Raw genomic sequence first — 14180 nt, 5'->3', positions numbered from 1 at the left:
AGGGTATTTTATTTACTTCTGAGCTCATTCACACAACAGGTCAGCCAGTTGTGTATTCATGTTTGTCATTTCTTTCTTTTACCCAATCTCCAATCATGCCCAAAGAACAAATAGCAAATAGCCTACCAAGCTAGTTGCCAATTGGCATCTTCTGCTCACTAATTAGTCTGTTTCATGATTGTTAATTGAAGCTGCATGTATGAGTTTGCGTGCTGATTGCTTTAGGGATTTAGCCACAGAATTTCAAACATGAGGATAAATAAATAGAAAGCTCCATTACTGTATGCTTTCTTTACAAAAACACATTGCCTGTTTTCCTTGCAGGCAATCCATGTGGCCACCAGGTGTTTGCCACCAGCTTGAAAATCCTGCCAGTGACAATTTTCTACCCTCTATGCCAGTGTTTCTCAGTGTTGGCAACTTTGAGATGTGTGGACTTCAAGTCCTGGAATTCCTGATAATTGAAGTCCATACTGTACATCTTAAAGTTGTCAGGGTTGAGAAACACTTCTCTGTATCTTATCTACTATATCAAAATTGGTGCATCAGTCCAGGAAGCTTAATTTTGTTAAACTTCTTGCATGGTCAACCTAATTATTGCATGTGATGATGGGTGATGGGTTAAAATGAGATTGGTCCCTTGTTTGACATTTCTGATCTGTGCCAAAAACACAATTTTCATGTGGTTTCCAAAAAAAATTAAACAAGCAATGTCTTTTCCTTGCCCCATTCATAGAGGGACTGCTTTGTGTCAGGGTTCATCAAAGTGGTCAGTATTGTCCCCCAAAGGTCGATGGATCTGTCCAAGAGGTCATTGTTGTTATTTGTACTACTGTTTTTTTATAATAAAAAAATTTATTTTCCATTTATTCATCCTACAAAATACAATTTACAAAATAAAATAAATTCATAAACATTGGTACCGCCTGCCCATTCCCCCCAGGCTGCGTCCACCCTCTCTAGTACCTTCCCTACTTCCCTCCTCTTTCTCTCCTCCCCTCCTACTCTCTTCCCCTCCCCTTCTCCTCTTACCATCCTACTTCCTCCCTACACCTTCCTCATTTGTACTACTGTTAAAGTAATATTCATTAAATTATTCTCATATACATGTAATAAATGATCAGGGCTCAATGAACAGTCTAAAACATTATGAAAGGGTTAATGAGCTTAAGAGTTTGAGGACCCCTGCTTTATCTGAAAAGACTGTAACAGTAGTGGTTTATCGAAGCCCTAATGAATTCATGTTAATATATCTAAGTGCTCTGATGAATACAGTGCAAGTATCCAGCAACCCAGACTTTCCAATGCCTATACTGAAGGGGACATAAACTAGGAGGTTGGCCTTTTCAATGGTAGCCCCCACATTGTGGAATATGTTGCCACAGAAGATATTATTGGTTTCCACCCTCTCCTAATTTAGGTAAACCTTAAAACCAACTTGTTTCATCAGGCTTTTAGACCTTAAGATAATTGTATGTGTCCATCTATTATTAATTTTTTGATGCCTACAATTATATAATGTTATGAGGCCTCGAGTTGTTATATTCTTTTTATTAAACCAAAATGGTTCCTAGAAATATAAACTAAATGTGCATATAACTATAATTTAGAGTTGTCAAGTATATTGACTCGTATATTATTTCTCTCCCCACCCCTCCTCACCCTTTTTTTCCTGCTAGGATGAACTTGATCTTACGGATAAGCACAGAGAAGCCATGTTTGCCCTACCAGCAGAAAAGAAATGGCAGATCTATTGCAGTAAGAAAAAGGTAAGACCTTTGAAGTATGCTTCCTCCATGTTACAGGTAGTCCTCGACTTATGACCATTCATTTAGTGCCCATTTGAAGTTACAAGATACTGAAAAAGTGACCTTGCATTTAAAACATCACAGTGTCCTCGTGTCATGTGATCAATGTTTGGGTGCTTGGCAATTGACCTGTATTTACAATGGTTGCAGTATCCTGGGGTCATGTGATTGCCATTTGCCACCTTCTTAGTCAGCTTCTGACAAGCAAAGTAAATTGGGGAAGTTCAGATTCGCTTTGTGACATGATTCACTTAACAACTGCAGTGATTCACTTAACCGTGGCAAAAGAGGTAAAATTTGGCATGGCTGCTTAATAACTGCCTGGTCCCAATTAGTGATCATGAGTCAAGGATTACCTGCATTTTTTTTCTTTTCCTTTTTTATACTTTGGCTCCTTTTTTTGACACAAGATAGAAGAAACTGCTGCAAAATGCTTTTGAATCAGTTTGAAGAAACAGGAGGAAATTTATTCTGGCCTGCAAATGCATAGACCAGACCATAAGATTCCAAATTAGGACGATTATTTGTATCCTGGGAGTTTACTCACAAATGTAACAAAATTACATTACAATAATTTAGCATAATAAAATCAGATGTTAAAAACATATGTAAAATTCTAATGAAGTAGCATATAACATAAATCACTCTGGGCATAATATTTATTCTATTCATTCTTCATTGCACAGATGTAATTCTGTAGCATTTAATCTAGTAGCTGCAATACAAAATTTAGCTACATTAAATATCACATTAAGCATTGTTTGGCAAGAGAAAAGCATCATATCTAATGGTCCTGGCATATCTTCCAACAAAGCTCCTTTTAAAAAGGAAAGAGCTGCATCAAGTAGCACGCATATTGACTGCCTTTCACCCCATATTTCACCAGTTAGAGAGGAATTTAGCTAGGTTTTGTTAGCTTCAACTTTGATTAGATGTTTGGGGGGGCTTGTGTATGTGTGTTTAATGGGAGGTAGCATGTGGTACAAGCTCATCCTATCTGATTAATTTAGGATCTATTGCATTAGATGAACTCACAAAATAGGTTAATTCAATGACCAGATATGCACACAGCCATTGGGAAATAATGGCAGTGCATCAAGAGTTGCTTCAGCAGTGAGATGGGTGGCAGATAAATTTAATCAATCAATTTAGTTTAATTTCCTTTTGTCTGTGGACTTCCTTAGAGTTGTGCTTCAGACTTGATCCCCAAAAGGTGCTTTGAAGTGCAAAGGAAGACAAACATATCTCTAGTTTGCAACCCTTTAAACAGCCATACTTTCTGCTGGAATTATACAATAATTATGAGAGGCCCTCAGGCAATTGTGAGGAAAGATCCAGTTCTTTTAAAATATAGGAGACAAATGCTATATTTGCACTCTCACACATTCTGAAACATTTTGGGGAGAATGAATCTGAATTGTTACATTCCTCCAGCATCCTTGTTCCACATTCTTTTGCTTCTGTACTGAACACTTTTTAATGGAAGACCCTGCTGTTTTGGGATTGTGTTCAGAGAATGGAAAACTCTTGGAATCTCGCGGAATAAAAATATCTTCCAAACAAATTAATATGATTTCAGTAGGGAAAAGCAGAGTTTGTAAAATGCAGCCCTATAAAGGCCAAATGTTTACTAATGCCATGTATGCTATTCATATCTCCAGGGGCTAATGTGGCATAAATGAAACATAATTATGCTTTGGAGGAAAAGCAAAATAATCACATTGCCAGTTTTCATTATCAATTGGATTTAATACAATCTGTATTGTCTCCAATTTGAAGGAGGGGAGGCTTGTATACATAGTTGACTGGCAAGCCAAGAGCAACTAAGCAAAAAATAGAATTTTGGTTTGGAAAGTAAGTTATAAATATATCATTTATCTATTTTCTGAGACAGACCATTTGGGTCATAAACCATCAAAACGTATTAGGATCTGCAAAGAGTGAAACATTTGTAGAGGAAAGATGGATGAATAGCTGTTTCCAAGAATTCAGAATTCAGAAAGGGAAAGATTTGCTGAAATTTCAGCATAAACAACAGAATAATTTAATGTAATATGGAACAAAAACAGCTCAAGAACAAGACCCATTTTATAGTGGAATAAACCTTCTAGAGCAGTGTTTCCAAACTTTGGCGAGCTCTAGAACTATTGCCTTCAATTCCCAGAATTACCCAGCCAGAAAAGGAGATAAAATCTACACATCTTCAACTTGCCAAGGTAGAGAAATACTGGCCTAGAGAAAGTATGGAAACATCTTTGTTAGAAGTTTTTTCCAAACAAAAAATAGGCGTGTTTTTAGCACATGTTTCAGCTGTAGATCAGGGAAAGTTTTTAGGTCAGGACTTTCCTGGTCTTATGATTCCTGTGATGCTCTGAACAACATGACCCATCATTCCTGATCATTTGCCATGCTAGTTTGGAACTATGAGACTTTGTCTCTAATCAGTCTGAAAGTCACCAAGCTCTGGAAGGATGATTGAACTGTTGAACCCTTTTCATTTCAAATTCTGTGTACTTAAAAAAGAAAAGAAACTTGTGAGCTGTGGCTCATCTTTTTCATGTTCATTTTATTTTTTGTCAAAATACTAGTTGTCCAAACATTAATGTTCCGTTTCTGTGTCAAATTAAAGGCGATCTAAGTGGACTTTGAGTAAATGAATTTCGAACAGAATAGATATTAAGGCCAAGACTTCCTCAAGTCAAGATCAGTGTCTAGTGAGATTCATGAGAGATTATGGTGATCTAGTAGTGCCCAAGTACTAAGGAGGCTTGGCTTTTTCAGGTTAAGGCAAGTTTGCTTACTGTACATGCTTCCATCTGCTGCAGATAGATCATAAATTAAAATCCTGTTGTAAAATATGATAAGACCTCTCTTTTTCCCCACTTTCTTCCTATCACCCCACTCACCCAATGCAGATAGTCCTTGATTTACAACCATTTGCTTATAGTCCTTGATTTACAACCATTTGCTTAGTAATGGTTCAAAATTACAACACTGAAAAATGCTTATGACTAGTCTTCGCACTTATGACCATTGCAGTGTGGTTATCTGATCAGAAGTTGGGCACTTGGCAACCAGCATGCATTTATAATGACTGCAGCATCCCAAAGTCATGTGATTGCTATTTGTGACAGCTGGCTTTCAATAATTAAGTCAATAGGGGAAGCTGGATTCGCTTAATGGCCATGTGTGATTCACTTAATAACTGCAGTGATTTACTTAACAACTGCAGCAAAAAGATCATAAAATCAGGCAAAACTCACTTAACCGCTTTGCTTAACAATGGAAATACTATCCCAATTGTGGTTGTAAGTTGAGGACTCCCTGTAATTTCATGTGAGATTCAAACCTTTGGAATTTCTTGTTCATAAGCAGAATAGTCCCATTACAGTATACAGCAGGGGTGTCAAACTGCCGGCCCGCAGGCCGGCTGCGTCATGGTGAAACCACGCCCACCCCAGTGCTGGCAATGGAAAAAAAGTTGCGCTACGTTGCAACACCTCACATGACGTTGCAAGTTTGACACCCCTGGTATACAGTATTGCTGTTTTATTTTTTAACTCCATAGAAAACAGCAGCCTGCTGTGCTACTGACAGCTGCACTTCTGAAGTTCAAAAGCAGCTAAAGATGGACACCTGCAGACATTGAACTGTCCATTTATGCTTATGGTATTGGAAGAATTTAAAGAATAATAAATACAGGCAAAATGACAGGGAATGTCCATCAGCTGTATACTTTTTTTAATGATCAGAACTGGCTGCTTCTGAAAACAGGATGGCAGATTTGCTGGATTCATCAAGACAGTATTATTTAAATTGAACAACAGGAACCAGCTGCTGTGAAGAGACCTGCTATCTTTGTGCAGCAGTGTCTAATATAGTTGTCATAAATACTATGATCTTGAGGGTGAACAGAGAAAATTATCTGGATTTTGCAGAAATCTGAATGCTGTTACGATAGCTTTTAACAGACAGTGAAACAGGTTCATGAAGAATGACTCAGTTCATAGCTTTCCATGACCTGCTTTTGAACTTCCCAGAAAAAAACCTGGTTGTCACTGGGAAATTGGATGCTGACCGGCCTTGGCCTGTTGTGACTGAAAGAATTATTTCTCTTATATTCTTAAAATAATGAGATAGATGGAACAGCCCTTTAGGCCTTCATTCACAAATCTACCCATTAGTTTGGTTAAGAAGGTGACTTTGGTCATGAGCATCAGTGGTCAAGGGATTGAATGCATCATAAATATTGAATTTCAGTATTGAATTTCAAAGAAATGTCACAATGAGACAGCAATATCAGTCAGCTCCAATATTGTTGAGGAGGGTGGCTGTCCTGTTAAATTAGTTGGATCGGTTTGTTTACTTGTAAAACATAGTGTTAATAACATAAAGACACATAAAGCATAGGACCAACATCCACTGGGATATGCTAAAATTTCACATCCACAAGTGCAGTTTTAAAGGAGCAGGAACTGTGTAAGTTGAGAATTGAGAATTTCCAGATTCAGTTTGAATCCATTCTGTCTTACTAAAATTCAACTTGAGTCTGCTTTTCCCTGGGCAGCAATTCTACCATATCACCTGTTCAACCAGAGATGGAGATGTGTAATTGGACATCATCCATTTATTAATGATAGCTCACACCACACGAGTGGAGAGTGGAGGGCAGGTGAGCAATACTTGCAGCATTGGTTCAGGTAATTTGGACTCACGAATAATCAAAGACACCTCCCCCCCCAAACAATGAGAAACCAAAACAGTCCTAATTCAGAAAGATTTGAATATATATAATAATTGTAGAAAGAAATGGTGGCTGGCTTGGCTGCTTAAAATGGGAAATTGACAGGCAGATAAGATTAATTCTGTAGAAGCAGTGTCCATGTGCGATGACCCAAAGCAAGAATGCAACCTTCAATATAGCTTCCAATAAATAGAACAGTTGTTCTGTGGTTCCAGTTGAGAGGCAGATTTTCGTATTATGATAACAACAGCCTTTGAAGTTCTTTTAGGCCAATGCGTGACCCTAATAAGAAAGGGAAATGAGGACAGAAAGATTGCCTTGTCAGGGTGATAAAATATAGATCTGAAAGTAATATCGTTGTGGGTGGATTTGATTTGCAGCCAGTCCCAGTGTGCTTTCTTCTCAGCTAAGCTTCATAATTCCTAGAAAACATGTCAGTAGGTGAAGAAAATCATTAGAAGGCAGGTTTTCAAGTTCCTTTACAGTCAGGTCTAGAAAAAGTGAAATATATATTGTGATTTGTATGGAAATGGAGGGTATTGGCTTTCTTTTGAATAATAACTTTCTATTAATGAGAAGTTTATCTACATGTCATTATGGAAAGATAGCACAGGTTTTGATATTGTGTATCTGGGTGTATGTCCATACCCATATTCTTCATATTTTGGTCAAGAGAAGACTGAAAATAGAAAATCCCACACCAAGCTCCGAGGCATGGCAGCTCACCCTCCTATTTTCCCAGATCTTATCCTACAGCAGTGATGGTGAACCTTTTAGAGACTGAGTGCCCAAACTGCAACCCATAACCCAGTTATGCATCGTCGAGTGCCGGGAGGGAGTGGCCCATTGGACGGGCATAGCCCATTGGGTGGGTGTGGCTACGGTGGTAACGGCAGACTGGGTGGGACTAAAAAGTTCAATCAATCAATTACAACTTTGCAACTTTTTTTCCCTGCGAGAAGTTGAAATTGACTGATTGAACTTTTTTTTTTTTTTGCACACAGCGGCGGAGGCCTAAAGTGAAAAGGTTTTATAAAACCCAGCTGAAGGCCTATGTTATGTCCCGAGCCTTGCAAACGGCTCGGGCGTTTGCAGGCAGTCCCGGGCAGGTGCAAAGCTGCCCGGGACCAGACAGGCTGTCGCCAGCGCCGTGCGCATGCGCGGGTGCTGGCGCGGGAAAAGTAACCCATTTACCCGGGAGTTGCCTATATAAGAGGCTGTGAGGCGTTTGGGCTGAGCTGAAGCCATCTTCCTGTAAGCTGAACGCTGAATAAAAGAACCTGAGAACTCCAGCTGCTTCTCGTGTCTGTTTTCCCGCCAAGGACGCAACACTGGCGACGAAGGTGGGATGCCTTGCACTACCTGGAAAGGAAAAAGTGTAAGCTTACCCAAGGAGTCCTGAGCGGCGGAAGAGGAACGGTGTTGACTCAGCAGCTGCCCGCCAATCCAGTGCGCATTCGGGGGTAGGCTGGCTGATAGACCCGTCTCCTGAAGATCCGAAGATGGCGAAAATCGGAAGGCTTGCGGAATTCGACGTCTCACATCCAGAGCGGTGGGAGTCCTACGTATCCAGAATGGAGAACTACTTCAAGGCAAACCAAGTGAGGGAAGATAGCTTGAAGGCTGCCACCCTGCTTTGCGCTTGCGGCCAAGACGCCTTCGAAATCGCAGAAAACCTTGCAGCACCTGTTCCAGTAGAGTCTGTAAGCTACGCAGACCTGAAGAAGCTGCTGAAGGACCACTTCCACCCCAAGGTGTCCGTTATCTCATGGCGCCACACCTTCGAGCAGAGGGATCAACGGTCCGGGGAGTCAGCCAAGGAGTACATCGCCGCGTTACGGAAGGCCGCCAAGCCCTGCGAGTTCAAGGACCTCGAGGAACGACTGAGGGACCGATTCGTGTGCGGGTTGAGGCATCGAGAGCTACAACAGAGACTTTTCGCTAAGGAAGAATTATCCTTCCAAGACGCTTTAAGGGAAGCCACCGCGGAAGAAGCAGCAGGCGGCGCCGTCAAGAACATGCGGCCGATCAGAAGCAGTGCAGAGGGTGCGTCCGTGCACCAAGAAGACGTCCGACGAAACTCCGAGGAGGATCCGGACGAAGAAGTCGACCGTCTACACCCCGCGAAGGGAGAAAATCAGAAGGAAAGCTCTTTAGCTCCGCTCAAGTGCATCGGCTGTGGAGGTCGCCACAGGAGAACCGACTGCAAGTTCCGCTCCGCTACCTGCCGGGCATGCGGCAAACAAGGGCACATTGCAGCTGTGTGTCTGGGCCGACGAAAGGCACAACCTCAAGAAGAACGCCTGAAGGGTACCAGAGTCCCCAGCCAGAATAGGGTAGGTTTTTGCGCTTCGCGTAGAAACATCTGTAGGACAGGCACACACAAGCCCATGAAGAAAAAGCTGTCACTCAACGTGAAGCTACAAGGGGTTCCATTATCTATGGAACTAGACACAGGGTCTGCCCTTTCCATCATTTCATTGCATACATTTAGGAAGATTTGTTCCAGTAGTGGGACTAAGGCCAAGTTAAGGCCTTCTGATATTGTATTAACTGATTTTCAGAACTCAAGAGTGTGTGTTAAGGGGGAGGCCACCCTTAACGTGCAATACAAGAGTTTTGAAGGTCCACTAGACTTGTTAGTAGTAGGGGGTGAAAGAACGAGTCTCATAGGACTCGATTGGTTTGAGGCCCTGGGGATACACGTCACAGGACTCAACAGCTTACAAACACTCGACCTACAGGAAGTCTGCAAGGAATTTGCAGATGTTTTCAGCCCCCAGCTGGGCACATTCAAAGGACCACCTGTGTCCTTAAAGCTAGACCCCACTGTCACTCCCATTAGGATTAAAGCAAGAAGGGTCCCTTTTGCTTTAAAAAGTAAGATTGACACTGAATTAGACAAACTAATCCAACAAGGAATCCTAGAACCTGTTGATTCCAGCCCATGGGAGACCCCCATTGTCACGCCTCTAAAGGCAAATGGGGACATTCGCATTTGTGCTGATTACAAATGCACACTCAATAAGGCATTGCAGCAACATGCCTATCCTGTTCCTGTGGTCAGTCACATCCTGGCCTCTCTCAAGGGGGGGCGTGTTTTTGCAAAGCTTGACCTAGCTCAAGCATATCAACAGCTGCCTGTTGATAATGATGCTGCCATAGCTCAGACTATTGTGACCCACAGGGGAGCCTTTAAGGTAAAAAGGCTGCAGTTTGGAGTGAATGTCGCTCCTGGGATTTTCCAAAGCGTAATGGAAAACACACTACGAGGTATACCAGGGGTCTGCCCCTACTTTGACGATGTCTTGATTGCAGGAGACTCCACACACATTCTAGCTGAAAGGCTTAGGGCTGTCCTGTTAAGATTCAGGAAATCAGGCCTTAAGCTCAGAAAAGACAAATGCAAGATTGGGGTGCCTTCTACTGAATTTCTGGGATTCAAAATTGATGCTGCTGGGATTCATCCTGCTGAATCCAAACTAACTGCTATTTTAGAAGCACCCAGGCCAAAGTCTAAGGCCGAACTTCAGGCCTTCTTAGGCCTCCTGAATTTCTACAATTCTTTTCTTCCACATAAAGCTAGTGTAGCTGAGCCTCTTCACAGGCTACTAGACAAACAAGCTGTGTGGCTGTGGTCACAAGCACATGAGGCTTGCTTTAAAGAAGTCAAGGCCTTGCTCACTTCTAACAGTGTTCTTGCACATTTCAACGAGTCTCTTCCTGTGTGCATCGCTTGTGATGCATCCCCCTACGGGGTTGGAGCTGTCCTGAGTCACCTCAGGTCTGATGGAACTCAGGTTCCTATTGCATACTACTCCAGAACACTGTCTTCTGCCGAGCGCAACTACGCTCAGATAGACAGGGAGGCTCTGGCTGTTGTTGCTGGAATTAAAAAATTCCACGATTTTCTATATGGCAGGCATTTCACGGTCTTCACTGACCATAAGCCTCTGCTGGGACTGTTTACCACACGTAAGCAGACTCCCCACATCATTTCCCCTAGAATGCTTAGGTGGTCTATTTTTTTGTCTGCATATGATTTTTCATTACTCCACAAGCCTGGGAAAGAAATGGGCCATGCTGATGGCCTCAGTAGGTTGCCTCTGCCAGTAGTAGAAGCTGACCCCGCGCCAGCTGTCAACATTCTATCAATCCAAGCCTTACCCGAGCTTCCTCTTAGTGCCAGGGATGTTACCGCTGAAACAGGTACAGATCACACACTTTCACGTGTCCGCTCCTGGGTCCTGTCCGGGTGGCCTGAGCACTGCCCTAGTCCTGAGTTTCAGAGTTTCTGGTCCAAAAGGAACGAATTGTCCCTTTCTCAGGGTTGTTTGCTTTGGGGAAACAGAGTTGTCATTCCCACCTCAATGAGGACTAGGGTCTTAGAATCCCTCCACGAGGGTCATCCTGGCATTGTTCGTATGAAGGCTCTTGCACGCAGCCACTTGTGGTGGCCTGCTTTAGATAAAGATATTGAGGCTAAGGTACACGCATGCCACATGTGCCAACGATCTCGCCCAGAGATGCCCCAAGCTCCTGTGCATAAATGGGAGGAAACACAGTCCCCATGGTCTAGGGTGCACATTGACTACGCTGGGCCCTTTCAGGGCCAGTTCTTCTTGGTCCTTGTTGACAGCCATTCAAAATGGCTTGAGGTTGTGCCTGTCTCGTCCACCACCACTGCAAAGACTATTCAGGTACTGAGGGGGATTTTTGCTGCACACGGGCTGCCAGATGTCATTGTGTCTGACAACGGCCCTCAATTCACCTCCTCCGAATTCCAAGCTTTCTTACAGGCAAACCTGATTCGTCATGCCACATCTGCGCCTTTTCACCCATCCACCAACGGTATGGCTGAACGCATGGTGCGCATCGCAAAGGACGCCTTGAAGAGACTCACCTACGGGGACTGGCATCACAGGTTGGCTGACTTTCTCCTTTCTTATCGCACCACACCGTCCACTTCTACAGGGAGAAGTCCAGCTGAACTTCGTTGGGGGCGCCAACTTACTACGAGACTTGACCGGTTGCATCCGGACAGACTGCCTTCATCTACCTCACATCCTAGGGCACCTAGACAACTACTTGTGGGTGCCCCGGTTTGGGCTCGCAATTACGGGCCTGGTCATACATGGGTCCCCGCTTCTGTGTCCAGGATCACAGGTCCTCTCTCCTACGAGGTTGCCCTGGACAACGGTCGTGTCCTGCGTCGGCACATCGACCAACTCCGCTCTAGGCGGGACTTTTCTGCTGAAACTCCTGGGTCTTTTCCAGGGGGGGAGGGGGACCCTTTGGAGCAAAGGGAAGGGCAAGAGCTACTGCCCATCGCCACTGAGGGAGCCACAAACGGCTCGTCCCAAGGTTCTGCAATTGCTCCGAAAAGGAAGTCTTGGAGCTTACCCACACAACAGGCACTCACGCCTACTCCAGCCAGGGAGTTACCCCGGGGGCATACTCACTTTCCACACACAGCACACAGCACTCCAGCAACGGAGGATACCCGGGGGCATCCCAACAAATCATTCCCCGCAAGAGAGCTGGCACACAATGCCCAAGGTTGGCCTGACCTTACCCCAAATCCTACAGGGGGTCAAACATACACAGAGCTAGTCGAGGAACCAAGTCCCGACTACAACACCCCTAGCACAAATCAGGGGACACCTGAGTTTTGGGAGAGTACAGAAACCCACACGAGCCCAAACACAGAATGGGGTTCAGGGAATAGACAGCCTCCTGACAGGTCTTGGACTGACCTAGGGGGTTCTACAGAGACGCCCAGCAGTGGCTATCACTTCAAGGGGCCTGAGGGTCTACAGCTAGGTAGGACAACCAGGTCACAAAGCAACAGAAGCCCTGGCCTGACGAGCCCGGTGGGCAAGCAAGCAGGCCAGGCATCGGGGCACAGTCCTTGGAAGACACCAGGGCACAGTAGAGAGAACAGGCTCATGCCTCCCTCCAGTCAGGGGACTTATGCCAGTAACCCAGAGCTAAGAAGGTCACAGAGAGCAAAGAAATCTCCTAAGTACCTAGAAGATTACATAACATTGTTGGCAAGACAGAAGCCAGTAAACAGTGGGAACACTGGGGAGCAAATTGTCGTGTAAAATAAATGTTGTATGTTGATAGTAGTTTTAGCCCGGGGGAAAGGGGTGTTATGTCCCGAGCCTTGCAAACGGCTCGGGCGTTTGCAGGCAGTCCCGGGCAGGTGCAAAGCTGCCCGGGACCAGACAGGCTGTCGCCAGCGCCGTGCGCATGCGCGGGTGCTGGCGCGGGAAAAGTAACCCATTTACCCGGGAGTTGCCTATATAAGAGGCTGTGAGGCGTTTGGGCTGAGCTGAAGCCATCTTCCTGTAAGCTGAACGCTGAATAAAAGAACCTGAGAACTCCAGCTGCTTCTCGTGTCTGTTTTCCCGCCAAGGACGCAACAGCCTAGGACTGGGGTGACGGTGCGCGTGCCCACAGAGAGGGCTCTGAGTGCCGCCTCTGGCACCTGTGCCATAGGTTCGCCACCACTGTCCTCCAGAATTCTGATCCAAAATAGCCAGTCAAAACCATTGTGGTTTCTCAATCTCCCAGTTTCAGTTAAGAACATGCTTGAAACTGAAGATTCAAACCCAATGGTGGGATTTCAGAAACAGCTCCCAGTTTTGGAAGCTTATCAAATTGAGATTCCACTTGTTGACTTGTGGTAAGGATGCAATGATTTGTGAGAAGCATTTTCTTGGATGGATTTTAGTTTAGTTTAGTTATTTTTGTATCCCAACTGAAGAAGCTTTCAGTATGTTTTTCCTGATCATTGTATAAGTAAAAAGAAAGTTTGCTGTAGTCGTTTAGGTGGCAGTTGAGTAACTAGGAAACCATAAGGTCTGTTCCCACCTTAGTCATGAAGTTAGCTTTGTGACCTTGGACCAGTCACTCTTTCTCAGCCTTAGGAAGGAAGAAACGGCAAATCTCTTCTGAAAATATTACTAAGAAAACTGCAGGGGCTAGTCCAGGCAGTCACAGAAATCAAGACAAATTTGAAGGGAAAGAAAAGAAAAGAACATTCAGTTGTTTGGTCTGAGCTCAGTTACAGAAGAACCCATTCCAAATAACCCATAGATATGTGTTTTACAAGGGTGGAGGAAATGTTAAGTCTTACTCACATAGGCATTGGTAATCTACAAATAACCTTCCAAGCTTCATTACAATCTTTATTCTCCCATAATGTTAGGCAATGATTAAAAACAGAAATTGATTTTTGTAACATTAAGAAAGGGAGAACACTTACTAGAAATTATTTTATTATTATTATTATTATTATTATTATTATTGATCATCGCACAGTCAGCCAGATGTTCAGACTGGATTTGGCATTTTGTCTACCTATCGAGTCTTTACCCAGGACCTGGGATAGGCAGATATGGATGTTTGATGGTATTACAGATATCGTCGCAGGATGGAAGCAGTTCCTAATAAGGCCGCCTTTTGCAACTGACTAATAGTATTATTACTAATAGTAATATTATTATTATTATTAGTCATTATTGTAACAATTTTCCAAGATTTTTTTTCTTTTTCTAAATGACCGGGTTTGCAGGCTGTTTGTAGAATGAGAATAGGGAATGAATAAAGAATGAGGAATA

At 43.6% G+C, this 14180-nt stretch overlaps 1 protein-coding gene across 6 annotated transcripts in view; it reads left to right on the top strand.

Annotated features, from left to right (window-relative positions):
• Window positions 1-14180, top strand: part of DAAM1 (dishevelled associated activator of morphogenesis 1) — a 195181-nt gene that overhangs the window by 95139 nt on the left and 85862 nt on the right. For all 6 annotated transcript variants that reach the window (XM_039319566.1, XM_039319563.1, XM_039319564.1 and 3 more), the window contains one exon: window positions 1680-1769. In XM_039319566.1, coding sequence (XP_039175500.1) covers window positions 1680-1769 — 90 coding nt within the window. The remainder of the gene's footprint in view (window positions 1-1679; window positions 1770-14180) is intronic.

Source organism: Crotalus tigris, unplaced genomic scaffold (assembly GCF_016545835.1).
Source record: "Crotalus tigris isolate CLP2741 ecotype Arizona unplaced genomic scaffold, ASM1654583v1 scf7180000023598.3388751, whole genome shotgun sequence".
NCBI lineage: Eukaryota > Metazoa > Chordata > Lepidosauria > Squamata > Viperidae > Crotalus > Crotalus tigris.
Note: the sequence above shows the minus strand (reverse complement) of the source record. Positions and strands in the feature narration are given on the sequence as shown.